General features: G+C 49.7%; 1 protein-coding gene across 1 annotated transcript in view; it reads right to left on the bottom strand.

Annotated features, from left to right (window-relative positions):
- The window catches only part of ADAMTS16 (ADAM metallopeptidase with thrombospondin type 1 motif 16), a 156,016-nt gene that overhangs the window by 33,724 nt on the left and 96,771 nt on the right, over positions 1-25,521 (bottom strand). The window contains exon 18 of the mRNA XM_046001179.1: positions 11,100-11,226. Within this exon, the coding sequence (XP_045857135.1) occupies positions 11,100-11,226 (127 nt within the window). The remainder of the gene's footprint in view (positions 1-11,099; positions 11,227-25,521) is intronic.

The raw sequence follows: 25,521 nt of genomic DNA on the forward strand, positions 1-25,521 counted from the left end.
ACAGACTACAAACTCCCCAGCCTGACCTCCAAGGCTGTGCACATTTGGATCCCTGCCGGTCCCCTCCTGGTCACAGCCCCTGGCTCCCTTTGGCCAAGGCCACCAAGTCTTCCCAGCCCTCTGCCAACAGCCAGTCTACCTCTGCCTCAGGGCCTTTGCACTTGCCCTCATCTTGCTGGAGCATGCCTACCCTCCATTGCCACCAGGTACCCAGTCTCAGAGCTCAGAGAAGTCTACTCGCATCCTCTACAGGAAGTAATTCACACTTCATGGATCTGCCATGCTCTGAACCAGTGTGCACACACTGAAACACGCTCGTCCGTCCCCGGGTGTCCACTGATAGCCTGGCCCCTTGAGGCCCATGGATCAGGGCGCAGGCACAAGCCATCTAGAATGGTGACACGTACGAGGTTGCCATGCAAGGATGTGACAGGTAACTGAACAGACATTGTAGTACGTGACGTCTCTCAGACAGAACATTGCTGTGAAGGGTGAAGGTAGGTGACTTCTTCCTGTGACAGTGGGCAGATGCTCACCATGCCACGGCCACTGAGCTCGCAAATGACATCAGTGAACTGCATGTCTGGAGACAGTCTAAAGGTACATTTCAGCCCAACTCAGCTTTAGAATGTCACAAAGTCTAACTAAATAACGTCTTAATGATTCCATGTCATCGTAGGTGAAAGCACGCTTGACTCGCTTGTCCAGGATCAGAACCAAAGCACTATCCACGGGATCCCCACATTCAGCAATGCTTTCTTCCAAGGGCAATGCTTGGAACATGAGGCCTCTGTATCTCGAAACCACAAGTGGCACTAAAATTCGTTCTTCATGAACACAGGGTTCATGGGGTAGTTTCCTTCTCTTTTTCATACTACTGCTGTTTCTTCTGCTTTATTTTATTTCTGGCAAGGAAAAAAGCAAAGTCAGGCTAGTGGCCTTTCTTGGGGGGAGTGAGGGGGAGAAAGTGTTGAGTTTCTAGGGCCAGTGGTGCTGGTCCTGTCTCTGGGGCTCCACTCTGCTAGCTGACCTCACTCCGGGTGCAAACGGCCCACAGTGCTGTTGGGGAATCCTTCCCTGAGCTGGGGGCCCACCTCCCCAGACCCCGTCCAAGGGTGCTTCTGCCCAGTCTGGCTCCTAACCCAGGGATTCCTAATACTCCTGAAAGATGCGTCCAGAACATTCTAAGATATGGCACCATCCATGAGTGGATGTACCCAAGTTTAGGCTCTGCCACTGTTCACTCAGCTTTTTCCAGAAATCGTTTATCTGTAAGGGTTTTATGATAATTGTGTGTGAATAATCCTGAGTGTTTTTTAAGTTACACTCGTTTATTCAGTTGTCTACTTATTTTTTTTTGTCTTTTTTTTTAAAATTAATTTATTTATTTTTATTTGCTTATTTACAGCATAACAGTGTTCATTGTTTTGGCATCACACCCAGTGCTCCATGCAGTACGTGCCCTCCCTATTACCCACCACCTGGTTCCTCAACCTCCCACCCCACCCCACCCCCTCCCGCCGCCCCTTCATAACCCTCTGGTTGTTTTTCAGAGTCCATAGTCTCTCATGGTTCATCTCCCCTTCCAGTTTCCCTCAACTCCCTCTCCTCTCCATCTCCCCATGTCCTCCATGTTATTTGTTATGCTCCACAAATAAGTGAGACCATATGATACTTGACTCTCTCTGCTTGACTTATTTCGCTCAGCATAATTTCTTCCAGTCCTGTCCATGTTGCTACAAAAGTTGGGTATTCGTCCTTTCTGATGGAGGCATAATACTCCATTGTGTATATGGACCACATCTTCCTTATCCATTCGTCCATTGAAGGGCATCTTGGTTCTTTCCACAGTTTGGCGACCGTAGCCATTGCTGCAATAAACATTGGGGTACAAATGGCCCTTCTTTTCACTACATCTGTATCTTTGGGGTAAATACCCAGCAGTGCAATTGCAGGGTCATAGGGAAGCTCTATTCTTAATTTCTTCAGGAATCTCCACACTGTTCTCCAAAGTGGCTGCACTAACTTGCATTCCCACCAACAGTGTAAGAGGGTTCCCCTTTCTCCACATCCTCTCCAGCACACGTTGTTTCCTGTCTTGCTAATTTTGGCCATTCTAACTGGTGTTAGGTGGTATCTCAATGTTGTTTTAATTTGAATCTCCCTGATGGCTAGTGATGATGAACATTTTTTCATGTGTCTGATAGCCATTTGTATGTATTCGTTGGAGAAGTGTCTATTCATATCTTCTGCCCATTTTTTGATATGATTCCTGAATTGCTAAGGAAATGTTGAAAAACAAAAACAAAACTGGCAGCATCACGTTACCCGATTTCAAGCTTTACTACAAAGCTGTGATCACCAAGACAGCGTGGTACTGGCATAAAAACAGACACATAGACCAGTGGAACAGAGTGGAGAGCCCAGATATGGACCCTCAACTCTATGGTCAAATAATCTTCGACAAAACAGGAAAAAATATTCAATGGAAAAAAGACAGTCTCTTCAATAAATGGTGCTGGGAAAACTGGACAGCGATATGTAGAAGAATGAAACTCGACCATTCTCTTACACCGTTCACAAAGATAAACTCGAAATGGATAAAAGACCTCAACGTGAGACAGGAATCTATCAGAATCCTAGAGCAGAACATAGGAAGTAACCTCTTCGATATCAGCCACAGCAACTTCTTTCAAGATAAGTCTCCAAAGGCCAAGGAAACAAAAGCAAAAATGAACTTTTGGGACTTCATCAAGATCAAAAGCTTCTGCACAGCAAAGGAAACAGGCAACAAAACAAAGAGGCAACCCACGGAATGGGAGAAGATATTTGTAAATGACAGTACAGACAAAAGGTTGATATCCAGGATCTACAAAGAACTGCTCAAACTCAACACACACAAAACAGATAATCATGTCTACTTATTTTTATCAGAAGTACACGGTGTGAAGAAAAAGAGAACACAGATCTTCTGGTAATAGTGGGAATAAAACAATAAACACGATTCTACAAATTCATAAGGAATCAGCAAAGACATGAAAAAACATGATGCAAAGAAAATGTACGGCAGACGGAAGACACCCAAGAAACTGGAGCGGAATCTGAAAACGGGAGCAATTACAGCTCATAAAAGCGACCAAGTGTGTGCGTGAGAAAATACTTTTTTTTTTTTAATTTAAGAGAGAGAGAGCACAGAGAGTGTGCACAAGCAGGGACAGAGGGAGAGGGAGAAACAGACTCCCCACTGAGCAGAGAGACCAATGGGGCTCTATCCCAGGACTCTGGGATCATGACCTGAGCTGCAGGCAGAGGCTTAACCCACTGAGCCACCCAGGCACCCGGAGAATATATAGCATTGATTTGATAAAAGTCAAATCCATCACAAAGGACGATTTTTTCAAGATCCAGAGAGACCTCATAATGCCGACATTTAAAAACACAGAGAATGAACAACTGTCAGGCACAAGAGAATGGAAGTGAGGGTTATATTGTTAACTTCAGGAAAAAATGGCTTAAGTTGGAAAGCGATATTCGGGGTAAAGATGGTTCTCATTTAGCAGGACAACACATGAGGAGGCGATAACATTACCCACACAATGTGGAACTTTAATGTTAATTACGGAAGTAACAGGAGAAAATGAAAAATACACAGTTATGAAGTGAGATTTTAAAATATTTCTCTCAGAAACAGATGCATGAAATAGAAAAAGTCAGAATATATTTGAATAGATAAGTAAGGACTGTGATCTAATTGCCATATAAATAACTCTACTTCAACACAGAGCACACATTCCTTCGTTCCCACAGGAAACAGTTATAAACACTCCCATGCCCAAGCCATCAAGGAAGTCTCAAAAATGAGAAAAATGATAGAATTTTTAACTCTTTCTTTTATCAGAATGTAATAACATCTGAAATAACAAAGTACTGTAAAACCTCCATAGTGTTGGAAACATTAAACTGCAATAATTCTAAATAACTCGCAGGTTTGAGAGTAAAAACAATGTTACCTCTTAACTAAGAACAGTATCCTATATCCCCCTTTGCAAAAAAAAAAAAAAAAATCATGACGTGTGAAGATTCCAGCTTTCAACAAATACGTCCAGAAGCACGGATTAGTGTATACAGTGAGCATGCGGCTGTAGGTGAGGACTTGTAGTAAGATCCGTTCTCTCAACCTGCCATCTCTCATGTGCCTACCTGTCCTGGATCCATCACCCATCCAACAACCATCTATGTCTGTCTGTAAGTTAGCTTATAATTTTTATTCCAAAATATTTCATGGGTATGTCATAGTGGTCATTACTTAGGGGACAGTCATGTTGAACATGGGGGCATTTGGTGAAGTTTAGAGTCCATCATACCAAGGCCTGGAAACCAAAATAATAAAATTATTAAGAAAAATGTAGATACTGTTTAATGTATAAAACCAGTTAAGTTCCCTGAAAAATAGACGTATTCCCAAAGTGACTTTCTGCTTTTGTTCATGAGGATAAATAAAGAGATATGTATATAAATATAAAATAATAGGAACTAAACTAAAACAAACAAAACAAAAACAAGCAGACAAAAAAACTGCAATACAAAATATTTTATGTAACTACTTAAGGCAGATTTTTACGTGTCAAATGACAAATTTAAATCTAGAAAGCTATTTATTTTTTATATTCCTGTTGCAGTGGTTTCTACGTTAATATCTAAGTGACTGAGGAGGTAAATTAAATCAGCCCAGCCAGGGCCCCTGGGTGGCTCAGTGAGTTAAGCCTCTGCCTTTGGCTTAGGTCGTGATCTCAGAGTCCTGGGATCAAGCCCAGTGTGGGGGCTCCTGCTCACTGAGGAGGCTGCTTCTCCCCCTCCCTCTGTTCCTTCCCCTGTTTGTTCTGTCTCTCTCGCTTGCTCTCTCTCTCTCAAATTAATAAAATCTTAAAAAAAAATCAACCTCACTTATGAGGAATTCTGTTCGCATTTGTAACCTGACTTTCCTTGGTAATACATTCTACCAAATATCCATACCAGCTCGAGCACATTTTAAACACTTTATTTTTAAGTAATCTCTACAGTCAACATGGGGTTTGAACTCACAACCCCGAGATCAAGACCCACACGCTCTACCAACTGAGCCAGCCAGGGCCCCTTGGTGTCAAGTGTTATCCTTCCTGGGGAATGCGGCAGACACGTCTTCTATACTAAGGTACAGTCACCCCAGGTGACTCCGTCCTGATGTTCACACCTGAACTAGCGATGTCATACTGTAGCCAAACATGCACCCAACGACAGTGTTAATTTCAGATACTTCTGGTTTCCCGACCAAACAGAGAAGGTCAGATGTCTTCTCACTGGAGGCACATGGGGTGGGGCGAGACACAGAAAGAAGAGCAGTGTCCACTGCCCTCTGGGAGGGGGCATCTCTGGGCATGAGCCACAGCGCCCGGCTCCCTGGTGGAGCTGGGTCCATGGCCAGATGAAGAGGATGGGGGCATGGAGCCCAGAGGACGCAACTTCAGACTGTGTCCCTGAGAACGTCCTTCTGTCCAGCCACACTGGCATGCACCTCGTAAGTGAAGTGGAGAAAGACAGAAGAGAACCTCCCTCCCTCCCCTGCACCAAGGAACCTCCCTCCCTCACATCTGCCACTGTGGAGCCCAGGAGACACATGGGACCAGCAGTCCCCAGGAAATAACTTTCCTGGCGCTGTCCCAGGTAACACGGCTGAATAGAAGTGGCTGCTAGGCAGGGCTGGCTCTATAATTTGTTGAAACCAGGGCAGCATGAGAGGCCATTAGGAATTTCAAGTTGGAACGGCAGAGAATGAGAGCAAGCAGGGACCTTTCTGCCCACCGGGCCCTGGACGTAGGTCATAGGCCCTAATGCCAGTCCCACTCCTTGTTCCTGCTCAGTCACTGAGATAATCAAATCATCTATGCCGCTCCCTTCTTTGGGATTCCCATGAGTTAGACCCTTCCGAATGTGGGAACTGCCTGAGGGAGGAGGGTTCTTTTCCTTCCCTTGGGAACCCATGCAGTTCATATTCATGTGGCTTGTATCTAAAAGAGGTCAGAAACAAAAAAATTCACAGCCCCTCTCCTGTCGTTGAAAATGAGGTTTCAGGAGAGCTTCTGCACCAGTTACCTGCTAAACCTCATCTTGCATTTCTACAACGCACAGCCAAATGCTTGCTGTCAGGACCCAGGCCCTTCGGCTGAAAGCAAATAATTCTGCTAATAGGTTGGGAAGGAGTCACTGAGGTGTGGGCAGAAATAACCCATTCGGTGGAAAGGATGACAGAGGGGCCTGCCTTGGCGTGACCTTCTAAAACAAGAAACAAAGTCTACTTGATCACGATCTGTTTGACCTAAACTCCTCCTCTGCTTTCCTAGGAGAATTGTGGAGAGGGAGGAAAAGGGCCGTCTGCCATCTGGAAAGTATTTCCTCTTGCATCTTTCCGCTATTGTCCAGGAAGGCACACTGTGAGTGTTTGCGCTTCCAAAACAAGATACTAGTTAAGATAAATGACATGAAGAGCCACTCCATTTAGATAAACTCAGAAAAATAAAGGAAATAAGCATCTGTGTGATTTACGGTTCTTGTCTCAAAGGCAGGTGATAAAAGAGCCTGATTCATGCTCCAGTGAAGACAGAGGTGGTGGGAACTTGGGTGTGCGCATGGTCGTCTGTTCCAAGGCCAGCCCGGAGCCAGACTCCGTGTGCAGCAGAAGCCAGGAGAAGCTGCCGGCTGCCCGCTGGCTGCACTCCAGCCCGAGGAGCAGCCAGGAACAGCTGATGCCTCGTTCTCTAGCCATGATGCTCCTGCTGGACACAGCCTCTCGGACACATTAAGATCCTCTTCCTCCAGTGAGGAGACTCCTGACTCCCATTGCACACCCCTGCTGATGTTTCCGAGCTGGGGGAGCCCATGTGGCCACCGAGGCTGGAGCCCCACAGCCCACCCGTTGCACCAGCTCAGGGCTCGGCCTAGGTGAGCAATCAGACACCAATGGGGAGACCAGGAGTTGCAATCAGTGTAGCAGGTTTCATTTTCATTTCAGTTAAAGACGAGAAGGTGAGGGATTAAGACTCCACTCCTGAATCCCATTGCATCGGAATAGAAAACAGCCAGTTTTCTGGGCAAGGGAAAAGTGTATCTTACATCACAGATGAAAACAAAACAAATTCTTAAATTAAGATCTATTTCCCAACTCAATTGTTAAAATAAAATAATAAATGCCCAAGGATTAATATGAGTGGCATAAGCTCATTCTTCTGTGTTTTGCCAGTCTTGGTCCACAGTCAGATGTGAATTTGTTTCTCCTCTTACACCCCAAATGAAAACAGCCAAGAGTTATCGACTACTTCGTCTGTGTGCTGCAGTCAAGTCCGGGGATCTCACATGAATTCCCTCAACACACGCTCACTCTCTGTCACCCTGATTACATTCCAGCTGGACACACAAGGGGCATCTGAACCACACTTTAAACCAGCTGCCGAGATCACACCATCCTTGCTTTCCACCATTTCCGCAATTCTGGCCGACACAGTCCACTCCATCAAAAGGACTCTGATGTACACAGTTGGGGCCAGAGGCTGGGACATCCTGTCCCACCTGTTCAGTACAAATCTGGGGGGTCCTGCAGGTCATCAGGCTTCTGCTGTTTACTGGGGATGTAGCGGGAACCTTGTTAGGGATTCCCCCAGCAGGAAAACATGGTAGTAGGTTACAGCCAAGCTTAGGACTACCTCCAAAAACTTTCTCCTTCACTAAGAATACAAATATTCGAAAACCTTACACTTAAGTCAAAGAGCTGATGGATGGGGGCCTCTGGATGCTTCCTGGATGAACTTAGGGTGTCTTCCCTATGTTTCAACAACACTGTTCCCATGCGTCAGTGCAGTTTCCCCTGGACTAGTCCCTAGGCTCTGAACTGTGCCTTTTCTCTCAGCACACAAAGCTCTCAACAGAATTCACTTGTAAAATTTTACCCAAGTTTAGAATACATCAAAGAACATAGAGATGTTTTAAGTATAGATCCCTCAACACCAGAAAGACAAACTTCAGGGGAGCAGAGGAGGCTTGGTAAGAAATACAATGGGCCACACAGGTGACCTGCAGGAAAAATGAGTGACTTCCTAATATGCGTGTGTTTACAAGATAGCATATGGAAAATGCAACATCCACTTAATATCTTTCTTGGAAGGAATCAATAAGCATGAAGGAAAAGGAGAATCAAAGCCATAACACATGAGGACTTTTCCAGAAGAAATGAGACCGTTGGCTCACTGGGAAGGAGGGCCAGAGTGAGTTGGGTAGTCAGGGTGGGCTGTTAGCAGGAACCAGAGGCTGTCTTCACCTGATTCTTGTTTCTGAGGTCCGAGGTCCTGAGCTCAGTGTGGATGGGGAGGAGGAGGAATTCTAGAGGACACCAGAGGTGACGCAGAATCCTAGTCCTGGGAGGGAGCGAATGACCAGGGAGGGGTGGTGGAATGGCCTGCCATCCTGGGGGGCTGCCTAAGAGAGGGGCCGTACTTTTCCACTGAGAACACAGACTTTGAATTTCCTGGCAGCCTGTAGCTTCTGAGTGCTGCATACAGACTGGGGGACATTTTGGGGGCAGCCAGTGTGGATCTTGGGGGAGGAGAATGGAGGAAGAGCTGGGCAAGAGGGTTCAGCAGGCTGGCGGGACAAGGTTTCAGTGGCATCCCTGGACTGTGGGCTGAGGACGGGCCAGGGGGCTCTGGACAACGAGGGGTGGAAAGGGAACTGTCCCAGTGAGACAGGACAATGGGAGTGTGGGTCCAGGACAGCGTGAGCTGCAGCAACAAGGGGCAGCCATGGCCAGTGTGGGGTGGCTCGGGCCACGGTTTCACAGCCGAGGCATGACAGAGTTAGGACTCTGGCTTCCCCCACCCACAGAGACCGCAAGGCCAGGGCTCCGACATGGGAGACCAGACTTCCTTTCCTGCCAGTCTGAGCTGGTCGGCAGCTGGGTGCCAGGTGAAGGCAACTCTGCCTGTGGAGGTCACCAGGGAGTCGGACGCCCCTCCGTCCTGGGACTCCACATGCCCGAGGCTGGCCTTGCCCGCGGGGCTGGCACTGGGGCAGCGAGGAAGGAGAGGGAGGGGGCGGGAGAGGAAGAGGGGGAAGCAGAGGCTTCGCGGGGCGCCACGGACAGCACCTGCCTCACTGCAGTTCGCTTCCCTCCGTCCAGAGGGTCAGCTGGGAGGGGACAGGGAAGACCTAACGGGACCTCCGTGTGGGAGTGAAGGAATGTGTGTGCATGAGTGTGCACTCACATATGTGTCTGTGAGTGTGTGAGTGCACGTGCGTGTCGGGGGTCCTACCAACAAAGACAAGAAGGAGAAAACGCACGTGGAGGGGCACCTCCTGGGAGGCGTATTCGGACACAGGGGCAGCAGGACTCAACCACAAAGGAGCAGCACACCGCCTGGAGTATCCTGAGCTGGCAGCAGCCACGTGCCCTCTCGAACACCCTAACTAGGCTTCTTAGAAGAAGAAAGTCAGGCAGCCGACATGGAGGCAGCGGAGAGGGGGCAGGGGAGCACCAGCTTTCTCCCACAAGGTGGGTGCCTGCAGCACGCCCCCCCCCATCCCAGGAAAGCACCAGCTGCTCCTGCCTGTGGCTCTGGTCTCTCCTGCTTCCAGGTCTGAGCCTGCGTGGGTTATAGACACCAAGAGGCCTGTTCTGAGGCTTCCCCTCTTGGTTCACAGCTGACTTAGGTGATGCTTAAAGTCATAAAGCCGGCAGCTGGGAGCTGCAGACTCAGTCCTTGCTGTTGTCTCTACCTCCCCTCTAGGGAAGCCTCACTGAGCAGACGAGCAGGTTGGACTGCAAGGGAGCCCTCACGGGATATGCGGGCTGATTTCATGCAAACACCAACCATTCCTAACTATCTGGAGCTTAAGCAGATCTACCTGGTTCCTCCTACACAGGAACGTGACACGCACCCACATCTCTCCATCTTTGTGAGGAAGGTCTCTCTACGGCACAGTTATCTGGCTGTTTTGGAGTGCTCCAGGTTGGTGGGCCCTCACGAGAACTCAGCAGGGTGTCGGAAGAGATGAGCAGCCAGCAGCAGCACCCTGGACAGCCACATTCCCACGTCAGGAGGTTCCATGGAAATGGTGGAAGGAAAGATCCCGACCTCTGGGATAAGTGGCCTCTGTCTCTATCCCGAGCCAGTGACCAGGGGCCCAACAGTGCAGAGACAAAGCGAGAGGGTCACGCCCCCTCCCCTGTGTCACTGCCTCCTGGAAAAGCATCACGCTGTTGAGGCCCATTTCTGCAAACCTAGAATCAGTTCACCGGCATCTGGGGATTTTTAGAATCAAGAAGTTTGAGATTATCGTGTACAGTTTTTAGTGTGTTTGCTATCCGAAGACTCCGGAGTCAGACTTTCATTCCATGTGTATGTTACTCACACAATTCTCCCAATCCCTCTGGGACGTGTCCCCTGTGAAGCTGAAGCCCTCGAACCCCAGGGAGGGGATGGCCGTGCCCGGGTCGTCACAACTGGGAGCAGGGCTGGCGTGGCTGCTCCTCGGGGCCCTGACCAGCCTACCGACTTGGGGCACCGCACCTTCCTGAGAACCCTCTCGGGACGGCAGTACCACAGGCAGAATGGGATGCCAGAGCGCAGGCTTTCTCGACTCAGTCTCACACGTGAGTGTGCATGTACGTGTTAAGTACACTGCAGCAATCCACACGCCCTGCCCCACCGGTCCTGTCCGGGAATGGATCCTTCTGACATGTTTCACTCAGGAGGCAAACAAACCAGAGCGAAAGGAACCGGAGGCTGAGAAAGAAAACGCGAATGTCACCGCAGTACGTAATCACCCCTGCCAGCCTGCGGTGATCAAAGTGAAAATACGGCAAAGAGGATGCTTTTAGGAGAACTGGCACTTACAGTCCCAAGGTAGTTCAGACACACCCGTACAGGTAGTTCTGGTTCCTCTTGCCTCTTCCTGTTTCCGGATTACAGGACAGCAACCAGCACCACCTTTCTCCAGATTCTGGAGCTCCCAAGACGCACCAGATGTATTTGCAGAACTAGGACAGCTGTCTGGACGAACGTGACAGCTCTTACCTGGGAGGACAGGCAGACACTTTGCAGGACACCACCCCGGTGACAGGTCGGGTGCTGGGATTGCAGAATGATGTGTTGACTTGAAACCTCAGGTTTCGGTAACAGCCCGCCCTCGTGGTCATCTGCCCTGCAGGAAAGGGTGGAAAGTATCATGAAGACTCAGAAATGCACTCCCTTGGGAAAGGCAGATGAGGAGCCAAAGAAATCCCTTCTTAAAAAGGATTTAGCATTTTGGTAGCATCTTTATGCTAGTGACCAGCTGGCCAGCTCTTGATAGACTAGTCCTTGTCTGACCTGTCTTCCGATTGCCTATCAGAGGATTTCATCTGTTCTAAGACACACACACTTCCCTCCCAGATCTTTGCATCTTTAAGTCAACATGTGTCTTTGTCTTGGAATTAGTGCCAACATACATTTGATGACACATTGTTCTTTTCTATTGTTTCCAGAGTTGGGAACACAACCCATTCTCAAAAGAGACACAATAACCTGATTTGTGTTTCCACTGGAGAAGTAGCAATCGGAAGCAATCAATAATAAGCCAGAATGAAATACAGACAAAAAACATAAAGCAGTTTGTCACCAGAGAACTGAGAGTTAAACTTTGTCATGGTTTTAAGCTGAACGGAGGTCTTCTCCCAATAATGACTTAGGTGTCCTATGGAATGACATTAGTGGAAATGCCTGGAATGAAAGCTGGTCCTATCCTCAGCCCCCATTCATGTTCCTAATGTTTACAGCTTTGCAAACATGCCTGAATTTGTGCAGTATCTTAATTCATTATATTTCCCCAAAAGGGCATTATTCTTTACATGAGGTTCCTAGAACTGAGTCAAAGAGGCAGAAAGTAGAATGTTGGTTTGCCAGGAGCTAGGAGGAGGGGGAACAGGGAATCACTATTCTGTGGACCCAGGGCTTCAGTCTGGAAAGATGAGCGAGATCTGGAGATGGACAATGGGTATGTTTGCATAACGGTGGGAACGACTTAATACCCCTGAGTTGCACGCTCAGAAACATTCTGCCATGTATGCTTTACTAAGAGAATTCTAACTAGATACACATTTTGCAGGACAATATTTAAGAGTTCAAGCCATTGAGAGAAAAATAAAGAAAAAGAACTCAACTGGTAATGATTTAAAATGAACACAAAATATACTAAGATCTACAGATTTCATTGCTGCCCTTGAAACACCTGATGGAGTCCTGCTGCTTGTGTGGCCCCGCCATCCCCCTCGTCTACAGCCCAAGCCAGGGCACAACCCAGCACAGCCTCCTGTACCAACTGGATTCTGGCAGATGCCAGAGCAAGGGACAGACCAAAAATACAGTTTCGGAGGAAAGAACAGCACAGCGTAGACCCCAGGCACGTTCATCTCTAAGAGTAGGGTCCGTGAGAAGACAAATCCTTCTTTACTTGAGGAAAACCAAAAGTCTCTAAAATGCACATGGGACAGTGCGGCTAAGCTATGTCAGAATAAATAAGACAAGTCAATGCCTTAACTGGGACAGTTACATTCTCCATGAAAATTTTTTAAAGATTTTATTTATTCAACAGAGATCACAAGTAGGCAGAGAGAAAGGGGGAAGCAGGGTCCCCGCTGAGCAGAGAGCCTGATGTGGGGCTTGATCCCAGGACCCTGGGATCATGACCTGAGCCGAAGGTAGAGGCTTTAACTCACTGAGCCACCCGGACACCACGGAAACTGGTTTCTTAAGTAGTCAGGAGAGAAGAGTCCTCCCTGGTTCCGAAAGGGGACCGGTGTGGCAGTTCACGTGTCTGAGCCCCAAACTGCCCACTTGGAGGAATCAAGCCCAGTGGGTGCTGATGAAGGACAAGGGGTGGTGGTTAGGATTTTTGCAGGTGGTGGTTAGGATTTTTGCAGGTGGTGGTTAGGATTTTTGCAGGTGGTGGTTAGGGTTTTTGCAGGTGGTGGTTAGGATTTTTGCAGGTGGTGGTTAGGATTTTTGCAGGTGGTGGTTAGGGTTTTTGCAGGTGGTGGTTAGGGTTTTTGCAGGTGGTGGTTAGGATTTTTGCAGGTGGTGGTTAGGATTTTTGCAGGTGGTGGTTAGGATTTTTGCAGGTGGTGGTTAGGATTTTTGCAGGTGGTGGTTAGGATTTTTGCAGGTGGTGGTTAGGATTTTTGCAGTTTTATAAAATTTTTCAGTTCTCTGCTGACTTGACATAATTATATTTTAACCAAGCTATGAAGTTTTTATTTTATGCTCCTTAATGTAAATTTTGCATTTATTTCTGCCCAATTTCAATGAGATCTGATGAGAAACAGGTTACTAAAATGACTGAGGGGCACCTGGGGGGCTCAGTCGGTTAAGCATTCAGCTGTTCATTTCAGCTCAGGTCATGGTCTCTGGATTGAGAGACGGAGCCCCACGTTGGGCTCTGCACAACCCTCCAGGGATGGGAAAGGGATTGGAGATGGAGTTCACCCCCAAAGGCCAAGGATTTACTCAGTCAGGACTAAGTTCCAAAATCTCCCTAGAAACCCTAACCCACAGGGTTCAGAGAGCTTCTGGGTTGGGGGGCACATCCCTGTGCTGAGCAGACAGTACACCCCAGCTGCACAGGGACAGAGCTTCCTGCAGTAGGGGCCCTTGGAGAATCCTCCCCAGGTAGCCCTTCCTCTGGCTCTTCATTCCTCTGACTTAGAATAAACTGGAACTTGCAAGTCCTGAGCCTTCCTGGGCTCTGTGAGCTGATCTAACAGATTATCAAACCCGAAAGGGAGGGACAGCAAGAACCCTCACCTTTGTAGCTACATCAGATAAAAATGTGGGTACATGGGGCACCCAGGACTTGTGACTGGTGTTTTAAACAGGAGCAGTCCTCTGGGGTCAAGCCCTGAAACCTGGAGAGTCTGAAAAACTCCAGGCAGTTCATGTCTGAATTGACCTACAGACACCCCCTTGGCCCCTGGACAGTCGGGGGCTGCCGGCGTCGCAAACACCCCATACTTGGGGTCCGAAGTGCTGTGAATAAAGACAGTTTCAGACGAGGCTGGCTCGGGTTTGTGCTCAACGAGCCTTGGCCAGTGGCCCTGAGGACCCTGCTCCTTCTCAAAGCACGTGGACACCAGCAAGACACAGGGTGAGTCTAAGGAAAAGATTCAGTGAAGACCGACGTGTCATACCTTGGAGCATATTTCTGGGCGGCAGAGAGCATACGCTGACTCTCTCCATAATCTCCCCAGTGTGCATGGGTCATTTTGTCCCCTCACTTATTAAAGAGTCTTTAAGCCACTGGCCAATTTCATTATATTCTTCTAAGAAGAATAGAACTTCTTCTAGGAAGTTCTTGTTAGAACTTCTAACAAGTTAATAGTGGGGGCAGCTAATGCCTAGCCAAAAAGTCATCTAAGTAGGTAGGGGTACGTTCCCTTGTTTACACATCACCTTTGATGAGCAGGGCCCATGAATCAATTTGGAGAGGAAATCGACATCAGTGTTTTATGAACCCACTTTTCCACTTACTAACAAGGAATGGGAGACTATAAAATTAGAAGAAAAAAAAAGAAATACATGTCTGCTTAAGCTGTTCTGCAAAGAATCATGGGCTCTCCCTAAATTAAGCTGGTTAACCACACCGATCTAATCTACGTGAGGCCGATATCGAGCAGCAGCACAGTTTCCTAAAATTGCTAAGAGTGTGTACGTCCTAATGAGAAGAGAAGGAAAGCTGACCTTCTCTCTTCACTTATGTGTCAATTAAAAAGTCTGTTCTTTTTATTCTGTAACCACACTGGCTTGACTTTTTAGGATGTGTGACTCTATAAATACTGGCTTCAGCTTGGTTTCCTGTTTGGAAATTAAAGACGTGTGAAAGCCAACCCTCCAGCTCCAGTCCCAACAAACAACCCGGACTTAATGGTCGCTGGGGGTTCTGAGCAATTCGCAGGCTGTCCATTAAGCAAGTATGAAATTTGGTTTTGCTTTGAAATGGCAAAAAGAGTTTACTTTATTAAAGTGCTTGTTTTTCTTCCCAATTGGAGACATTTGTTTGGCTCCCCTCCTGAGTGCCTCCGTGTCAGCCAAGTCCCAGAGCTCTTACCTTTAACGGGATAAGAGGGAAATCTGGAGCTAGTAATTCTTGAAATAATTCAGTAACAATTACTAAATATACAAATATCTATAACTCAAAGGAAAATGGGTTTGTCTGACACACGTGCGTGTTCTGACTCTGCCAGTTCTTTTCTTAGCTGGTGACTCTGGAGATCTTTCCTTTTTCTTAGCGGGATGCCAGTGGCATGTGGGCAGCAGCACTGTTTGCCGGGAAGCACAGCCGCGCACAGTGCAAGGCTTCTGGCAGGATCCCTGGGTCCTGCCCACCCGACGCCAGCGGCGGTCACCCCAGTCATTGAGGCAACGAAAATGTCTGCACACGCGGGCAGTGCTCTCTTGGGCTGACAACCCTGTAGGACACCCACGGATAAGGAAGTACATTCACGGGGAAGAGAAGAAAGGGGGAATGCAGTGTTGCCCCCAAATTTTTAGCAATAGAAATAGGACAAAACAGGAGGGTGATTAGTAGGTGCAAACAAGTGCATTTAAGAAAGTGACAGGGGCGAATACGTAGAATTGTGGCATGTGGCTCAAAGTAACACTTGGAGGACAGCTCGTGATGAGAAATGCTTACACCGGTAAATAAGGAGGGACATCAATGAATGTAAGAGCGAATGAGGCTCTGAGGAAAAAGAGCTCTTGGAGGTAGAAAGAATTGATCTAGATCAATTCTAGATCAATCACAGAAATCAGTGTATTAGAAATGAACAGATGCCAGTGTATGGTTCCAGACAAAAACGTGAAGAAGCAAATTTGTTACAAAAGGGAAAGTAGAAAATCCAAGAGCTGACATTCGGGAAGGGGTGGTGACCTCTTGTCCTTGAGACTTGGGCTCAGATCGCACCAAGGAGGGGCCACAGCCCAGGATGTGGGGAGCAGAAGAGCGTCAGGGTTGCACAGCCACCTCTGTGGACGCAGCGGGTCTGAGCGTGCACTGCGGCGACCACCGCCTTTGCAGTAATGCAGCCGTTCTCCTGGGAACCATCTGTGCCAAGGCGGGCTTGGTCCTCCTCCTGACGGGTGATCTCTGGACTGTTCTACAGCCTCCTGGTTCTTCAATAGCCAGAGTGACTCTGAGAGCCAATGGCAGCTCCTCTGACCTTTATTCTTCCACCCTCCCAAATATTTTGCAACCAAATGATCCTTTACGTTGAGTTCTTTCCTGACACACCTAGACGGACTTGTGTTTTCCTGGCTAACGTGCCGCTGAGACACCCACCTAATAAAGAAAACAAGGAATGAGCACACATATGCAAGATACAAAATGAGAGCAAGAAATTATCCTACGCAGAAGAAATGAAGAGAATTTAATGAGGGAGCTTTGTTCAAATTTATAAGCATAATATTTAAAATCTTACCAAAAAGGTGGTTTTCTGAATTAGCAAAACTCCAGAAGAGAGAAACAATCTATGCGGTTTCATTATCAGACAGAACACAAAACCGTCTCGAAGACCTAATTCCTGAAAACGCAAGAGTCAAACGATGCCAACAGATCCCACCACACGTAAAAGAAGAAATAACGTCAGTGCTAGTTACATGACTCCAAAGCTCAGCGGGAGAGCGGGGGAGGAGGGCAGGCGGTCCATGGAAGGAAAGGACTGTCAGAGTGCAGAGGGTGAGAGACAAAGGGAGGACTCGGGAGAAGGAAGGAGGTGTTCCTCCAAGGCTGAGGAGGATGAGCACTTTAGGGAGCAGGAGAGGAAGAGCCAGTCAGGGGGTGAGGAACCTCAGCGACATGGTGCAGGCCACCTGCAGAGCCTTAGCTTCGGACAGGAGGACAAGGTCCTCTGGAGCACAGGCAGGGGTGAGGCACAGGGAGCTCCGGCTTGTGGGGGGGGGCCCCGCGGGGCTGGCACTTGGCAGGCTCCCCCCTGCAGAGGGGATGTGAGTTGCCCACAGGCCACGCAGGGACACCCACGGGGCGAGCGTGTCACACCCTCTCCACCTCCGGCCTGGCTTCCCAGTGGCTTCCGAGGCCAGTTAAAGAGCCGCCCTCAGTGACCCTGCGCCGGGATCAGCAAGCAGGTCTGGGATCCCGTTAGCGGGACCCGTTTCCTCCTTTTTCAGAATGACTGATGAAAAGCACATGGGGATGTGAACAGCCTGACAAGGGTCCTGGGTGTTTTCCAGGAAAGTTCTCATCTGCAGCTCTCCTCCCTGCCCTCCACTTACCCCGTCTTAGCTCCCCTCCCAGAGAGCACCGAGCTGCCCTTGGACCACCACGGTCCCCGGGGGGCAGTCTCCAGGCTGCCATTCTCAAGCGAGCGACATTCGCTCAACTTCCTGGTCACCTCCAGCCCCGCATCCTGGGGAGTGGGTCTCCTCTGGCTCCTGTACACCAGGACTGCAGCCGTGTCTGCGAGGCCTGCCTCGGGCTCCGGGCAGGGGCCTGCCAAGTGGGCTTTCCACACAGTGTGCTAGGAGGGAAGGGCCCTCACCGGAACCCAATCGCAGCCACTCCCTGGATGGGCTCTCGGACTGGAATGAGGCAACTTCGGACTCTCCAGGGCCGGAGTGAGCCCAAGAATCTGCATTTCTAACAGGCTCCTGCATGAGGCAGCTGCTGGCCGGGGGCCAGTCGCACCCCCCGCCCCGCCCCGCGTCTCTGCTCCCCTCCGTGAGATTCCCCACACCGTGATCTTACATGGGTGGGTGGCTGGGCTCCAAGGAGTGAAATCGGATTCTTTACAACCCCGTACATCAGATCTCACGCTGCCGCTCCAGGTCCGTGCCCACAAGCAAACAAGACTGTGTGTGTGTGCGTGTGTGTGTGCATGCACACAGGCACACGTGTTCTCTGCCCGAGACTTTTAGGAACGATGCTCTCAGAATACCCACCTAAATGTGAAGCCGAAACTTGCAATCACTACGGAATTTGGGGGGTCTGGGAGGGTCATCGCAATAGTTTGCTGGAATGACTGTGATGAGCATGATCAGTAACGCTTCCACTCTCTCAAGAATCTGGCCCGTCACTTCAAGATCGGGCTGTTCCCTCCATACTGAGAAGGGACTCTCCGCCAGCGGTGGATACAAATAGCATACTTGGGTGCGTGGGGGTCACCGTCCAGTCCAGGGGAGGGGCCGCCCAGGAAGGGCTGCATGTGGGAGAGACACGGGGTGGAATGCGTGAAAAGGCTCGCAGTGACCTTGGGTCGGAGAGCGGTTTGTCTTCTTTTCTATATGTTTAACGAAAACTAATGACGACATCTGCAAATGTGGGTCCTCATGAAAATGCACGTCTGTCTTCTGACGTCGTGGACACTGGGCAGTGAGCGGTGGGGGCAGGAGGGCCGACCGCCCAGGTGACCCCCACGAGATCTTCTACCTGCCTGTAGCCTGTCCAGCCCCCCTGCCCTGACCTCCCCCTCCCTCTTGCTCAATTCGCTGGAAGGCTCAGCATCGAGAGCCTCAAGGGCTGCCCAAGGAGCTGACGTCCTGGTTTCTCTCCTACCCAGCTGGCCACCGCTGTGACACAGAGAGCCCAACCAGAGAGTGCGGCAGAGGCCCCATAAAACACATGCCTGTGTACCGGTGCACACGCACACACACACGCACACTGAACTGCCCTCCTAGGCAGCAGGCGGCTGGGGAGGCTGACACCCCGTCTGTTTCCCTCCGCATCACAGCTCTGTGGGCAGAGCCCAGATGGCACACCTGAGCCCCAGGGGAGCGTCGTATCATGTGGCCCGGCTACTTGGGAACAGGTTTGGGCGATGCTGTAAGAAATGATTCTTCAGGGTGCCTGGGTGGCTCAGTCATTAAGCGTCTGCCTTCGGCTCAGGTCATGATCCCAGGGTCCTGGGATTGAGCCCCGCATCGGGCTCCCTGCTCAGCGGGAAGCCTGCTTCTCCCTCTCCCACTCCCCTGCTTGTGTCCCCTCTCTTGCTGTGTCACTCTGTCAAATAAATAAAATCTTGAAAAAAAAGATTTTCACCATTAAGCCAGAGCTACAGAGAATCATGTGAGATTGGGTCATTGCTTTGATCGAGGACCAGAAAATCTGTGCCCATGGGCTTGGCTCAGAACAATCACAGTGCTTCTCTCAGCCCGGACTGGGAGCCTTGATTTCTCTGTGGTGCCTGTCAGATCCTTGAATATTTCCCTCCTATATGCTCTCACAGACCTGTACTGCTCTCACAGACCTGTGCTCCTGGGATCCACGCTCCACATTTGGCTCCTCAGTCTGTCCACCATCCACAGGAACTATGGCAAGTGTTAAGTGTTAAACAACATAAACAACCCTCATGTCTATGTGCAGTGCTATGTTTTGTTTTTATGGTTTTACTTATTCATTTGAGGGAGAGAGTGAAAGTCCTAGTGAGGGGAGGGGCAGAGAGAGAGGAGAAGCGGGCTTGCCGCTGAGCAGGGACCCCACGCTGGGCTCGATCCCAGGACCCCAGGATCACAACCTGAGCAGAAGGCAGAGGCTTCACCAGCTGAGCCCCCCAGCAGCCCCCGTCTATGGTCCCCGTTCAAAGGGCTCCCTTGGGTCCTTCATCGGGGACTTCTGCTCACCACAAGTATAAGGATTTCATACTCAGCATCTTGGGGCATCTGCTCTTTGGGTAAGGAAGGGCATACGGGCTGACACACTGTTAGGATGGACGCCGAGACACCAGCCTGGGGGGACCAAGGGAAGACAGAATTCTACAAAAGAGGTTTCCGAGTACCAAACAGAGAGACAGCCAGGGCCCCCAGTGTGGGGCGAGTGGGTCCAGCGTGTCAGGAGGCTTGTCCGACAACAGCCGTAGGAAGATGAGCCGCCATATCATCCCGGCTGTCGGGACAGAGCGGGGACGGATGGCCTGAGTCACCAGAGGGGAGGCAGGCTCCATCCCAGGAAGTGGAGAAGTCAGGAGACGGGTCACAGGAATGCCTCTCTGCAGCAGCGATCCCCGGTCATCTGCTCCCCAGACTGAAGTCTGCACACCGTGCGCAGGCCAGTGCGCAGGACGTGGAGGCAGCTGAGGGCACTGGCCTCTGTCCCAGTGTCGCGGGAAGATGGGGGCCACGCTTTGACCTCCTCAGCCACAGCAGCTACAAACCTGCACACCCGTGCATACATTTATCCAGGTGTGCGTGTGTGCACGCACACAGGTCGACACATGGGTGCACAAAAGCACACTCCTTCGAAGGCGACGACATAATCCCAAATAAGGAGGAATGCGCTCCTCATCCCTGCCAGGGGACCTCATGGAAAATAAGATCATGACAGGATTCCCTCCTGCTTCAAGAGTTTCGGAACCTAAACTGTCTGGTTTCTGAGGCAAAGCTGTAACATTAACAGGAGGGAATTGGGGCTGACATTTATTTGGCTGGACAGAGTGTTAGGAGCTTTACAGGTAGTCTGTCATTTAATCCTTAAAGGAACTCTCTAGGGCAGCTTACATTATTATCCTCATTTTATAGATGGACTCACCAAGGCATAAAAGGCTTAAGTAGCTCATAAGGTCACGAGATTTTAAGAGGCAGGGCCTTGCCGTGATTCCTGGCAGGCGGGACACAAACATCACGCAGTCTCCTCCAGCTCAGCGAGGCACAGCCCGTCACTTCCCGGCACAGTCTTTCCATCCATCCAGCATGACATACGCAGGGAGAAACTGTAAGCTCTTGTTTGATTTGTGTTTGAGACAGAAAGAGATGCGTACCGCTTTCTATTTCGGAACTTCATACACCGGCGGGCAATTTTTTAAACTCTATTCCCCAGGAGCTGAAGCAAGGGAACTCGAATTCTGAATGATGGAAGTGACTTCCAGGCTCTGCTCCCTGCTTTGCGTCTGGGGGCAGGAGTGAGGTGAGCACAGGAGCCATGCAGAAGCCGCTCCAATGGAGGGGCACGTGTTTCTGGGTAACAGCGGGATGAGCCCATGTCACCCTTTCCAAACACAGCCTTCAGGTATTTTTGAATCAAAAAGTCGTCGCGATCCCACATTTGTCCTCTTGACAAATAGATCATTGGTGGCTGGCGAGGGCCAGGCCCAATGCTAGACCCTGGGGGGCTCAGCAGCTAATGAAAAGCAGCAAAGGCCACGACCAGCCATGACCCAAGCCTGTTCCAGGCTGTCACAGAATGTAAACACAGAGAGAGTGCAGCAAATAGCAAAGACAGATGTACACCCAGGTCAAGTGTAAAAGGGACCACAGACATCCAGGCCAGGAAACTGAGAGCGCTGCTGATCTGGGGTGGGGGGGTGCACAGCCTGTGGTCCAGAGGCATCCTGGAGCTCAGTACCAGTGAGCATGGAGGAGACACGCTCAGAACCCAGGCAACACCAAACCCGCGGCACCAAGTCCTTGTCTCAGACCCAGGGAAAAGTTCAGGACAAGAAGAAAACTTACAGGTAGGAAATTGTTATGGAAGAGACTCAAAACCAAAGCGAAACAAATCCGAGTGATGCTCGATCCCACAGTGTTGGATCGAGTGTTGGAATGACTCATTTCCGTGCAGCTGATGGGCCCAGACCCTGGGTATTCTGCACAGAAGGACTTGAGAGCTTACATAAAATTACCTTTTCAAGTCCTACTATGGTATTTACCTCCATTTCTGCATTTTCAGAAGGAGAACTACACCCGATATCTCTTGGTTTTTTCACCAGGATGAAATCAGGTCACACGTACAGGAGCAAGGCACAGGCAGGCTGGGGGAGTGCTGGCTAAGCACGGTAATAGTCACAGGCCACAGCCCACAGGCTGCAGGGTCTCGCCATCCACGTGGGCAACAGAGAGGCTTACAGCCCAGGCGCCCGTGGCAGGGCCCAGGGATGCCGACCTCCCAGGTAACGAAGACTGGCGTGGCGAGGCCCACCCGCACGTCCCATCTGTTTGTAGGTGGCAGGATGCTCGAGATCTTCATTTGAAATTGATTTCCCCAGCCCACATCAACAAGGAGAGATAGAAAAGTGAATTTAAATATTTCTGTCTTTGAGTGTTTTCAAATTTCTGAACATTCTGAGAAGATAAAAGCACAGAGACAGTCACATGCCCCCCAGCATGGAGGGTGGCAGGGCTCCGCTTTCACAGCAGCGTAGAGACCGTGGTGCTTCAGATGAGTTTCCTGTGAAACGGGGTCTCCTCCACCACCGAGCGGAGGGTTCCTAAGACTCAGTCTCGTTTCTCAGTGAGGACACATCTGGGAAGCAAGATCTCGGCAGCAACACTCAACGACTTGTCGGAAGCAGAAGTCACGGAGCGCACAGGAGTGCCAGAATCAGACGGGCGGGGATCTAACGTGGCGCGTGGTAATGGGGCAGAGAGGAGCAGCGCAGCCTCTGAAGGCTGACGTAAGGAAACCGAAGAAGGCGATCCTGGAACCGGGGACAGCCCAGAGCGAAGCCCCGCCTGTGGAAGACGGGGGTTCACGAACCAAGTGCGCAGGCCACCGTTACCTTCTTGTGGGAACCAGCCCTGGCCTGTTCTTCAGAAATCACTTTTATATCTTCATATTTTGCTGAAGTACCTGGAAGGGGACTATTCCGTCTTGAAGACAATGGTTTTACCAGTCTCCAAGTTCTAACTGATTCTAACTGTAGAATGAAAACCAGCTGTTGTCAAAGCCTTATCCTTCTTTTATAAAGAGAAAGGAACCAATCACGGAAGCAAAACTACACGGAAAACTAGAAAATATTCCACCAATGAACGCACGCCGTCTTTTGAGAAGCATCATTTCTATCACCAGGGCTAGGTATTCACGGGTGTGTCTTGAGCAAGCAGTGAGGACCCTCAGAATTGGAGGGGTGAGGAGAAGGCCAGGAAGACAGAGTGGGTGATGTCCTGGGAGCTTCTCCGAGTCTCAGGGACTCCCAGCTGTATGCAAGGGACAGCACTGCCCAGCACGATCACACTAAGCCTCTGTTGTCCTAACATGTCCCAGAGCCTGGATGGTGGTGACAACAGTCATCTATGGATGGCCCGTGATGTTCTCCTGCAACAAGGAACTGGCCCGAATCTGATTCCCCTGATGCGGCGACCTGTCCAAAATGGCCGACTGCGGAGCCACTAGGCTTGCTGTGGGTTCCCAGCACCCGTCCTTCTGCTTCCAAGTGTGGGTACCAGAGACCGGGAACCCAGGCACATGTGCACTCTCACCACAGCAGGGGCATGGTGAGAGGAGCCTGGTGTGACTCAGTGATGGGGCTGACCTCAGATGGACACTCGAACCGACTGTCCCTGGTCAGGGAGGTATGTCCCAACTCAGGAGGCTCTGGCATGGTGAAGGATCCCTGATCCCTGGGAAGAGTCGGGCTTCCCCGTTTCACCCTGGTTCTCTGAGCATGCCTGTGGAGATGGGCAGGGGTGGACATCGCAGCCCAGGCCCCGAGAAAGGTGCTCCCTCTCCAGAAGATGACCCTTTCCTCGATTTCTCCTCTGCTTTTCGGGAACAAAGATGTCAGCAAGGGGGTAATGCCTTTTGTAGCTTAGCAGGGTCTTGGATAAAGACACAGTAGGCATTTTTATGAACTTGGCTCAAAGGTAACCCAATGCAGGGAGGAGAGAGCAAGACCTGTTTCAATTTGGTTTCAGGGACCAAAAAGGACAAGTTCAGCCCTTTTGTTACAGTGTAAAAAAGGAAGAAGGAACACTTTCTGCAGGATTCAGAGCATTCTAGCAAGCAAAGGTGGAAAGATCTAATGGAGCAGTGGTTATGAGGAGAGAGGGTGATTTTGGCCAATGAGGAGAGTGACTGTGCTGTGGCAGACAATGCAAGGTCAGCCGAACCTCGTCCCCTGCACCACGCTCCCGGGTCCCCTGCGCATTCTCAGCCTTGTGCACCCCTGTCTGCCTCCACTCTGGAGCACGCTCATGTTTCTGAGGACAGAGCCAGTGGACGTCATTTCCCTCACAGTCTCAGCATCGTGCCTCACGCCCGTAAGGCAGGACTGCAGGACTGAAGTCCTCCCTTCCGAGGCTGAGATGGGCTGATGTGCCTTGTTTCACCTGCTGTAACACTAGAACGGCACCAGTCACTCTCCGTGTGAAGGAACCGGTTATTAGTTCACTGTTCAGCCCACAGACAGGAAGGGAAGCAAAGGTCTCTGCATTTCCTCCCGACTTTGAGAAGTCCGAGGTTAGGATGTGTGCCTGCCAACAACTTGTTGACGGAGGAAGTGAGGGAACGAAAGAACGGTTTGGGATCAGCTGGGTAAGGGCAAGGCTGTTAAGGGTCCCATTCCGTTTCCTGAACTTGATCGATTAACTAATGTAGTTCATGTGGATGGTGAAGACAGCAGTACTGGAAAAGTATGAGAGGCTGGCTCACAGCCAATTTTAAGATTTGTCTGAGAATTTTTAAAAGATTTTATTTAATTGAGAGAAAGAGAGAGAAGACGTACATGAGCTGGGAGTGGGGCGGAGGGAGAGGGATGGAATCTCATGCAGCCCCTTTCTGAGCACGGAGCCCAGTGTGGGGCTCAACCTCGCACCCCTGAGACCGTGACCTACGCCGAACCCAAGAGGCGGACCCTTAACCAACTGAGCCACCCAGGCACCCCTAAGATTTGTTTGAGAAATGCTAACTGTGAATCAGATCAATGTTTTCACTTAAGCGAAAAGCATTATCCCCAGACACTGCCTGGCGCACAGTGGAGAGCTTAGAACATAGCTCTAAGCCAAATTGTAATAAGCATTTCACTTGGAAGTAAAGCAGCAGTTTGAGGTAAGTCATTTGAAATGCACTAAACCAACTGAATCAGAGGCTGATTTTTAAAGATTATAGCATATGCAATTTTGAGAAATGGCGGATGCTTCTCCACTGGAAGTGAGAGTCATTACCGTGTGTCACTATCATGTGAAAAACGTGTCCACCTTAGAGACAGACGTCATCAGCTAAGGCAGTTCCCATGCTAACTCTCTTCGTGGCTTCCTGTTTCTCCACGTAAGCCCAGACCCCTCTCTGACGCCCAGACACTGGCTGAGAGTCCAGTCAAGGTGCAGCTAAAGCAGGATCATTGAAATAAAAAATGAGGTCATATCATAAAAGTGAGTGGAAAGGAAAAAGGAGCAGGGGAAGCTTGACGGAAAAGAAGATGAAAGGTTGGATTTGCCCTGGGTCTGTCAGGAAATCTTATTTTCCAGAGAGAGGTGGGACCATTAGAATAGAGAAGGAAACGTGACCTCTTTAAAATAAAATAAAATAAAATAAAGTAAAACAAAAGCATTCTGTATCTTCCACTGATATCAGGCAATACATGTTTCTTGAATGAACAAGAGGTAGGGGAGTTTCCAAGTGTCTTTCCCAGTTCATTAATTCCCTGACTGGGTCATTGAAAGGTGCCCTTGGAGACATTAAGTTCCCAGGGAGATAGCTACGAAAATTATGCTTTAAAAGGTTCACAACCAAAAAAAAAAAAAA

This window comes from Meles meles, chromosome 3, assembly GCF_922984935.1.
Source record: "Meles meles chromosome 3, mMelMel3.1 paternal haplotype, whole genome shotgun sequence".
Lineage (NCBI taxonomy): Eukaryota > Metazoa > Chordata > Mammalia > Carnivora > Mustelidae > Meles > Meles meles.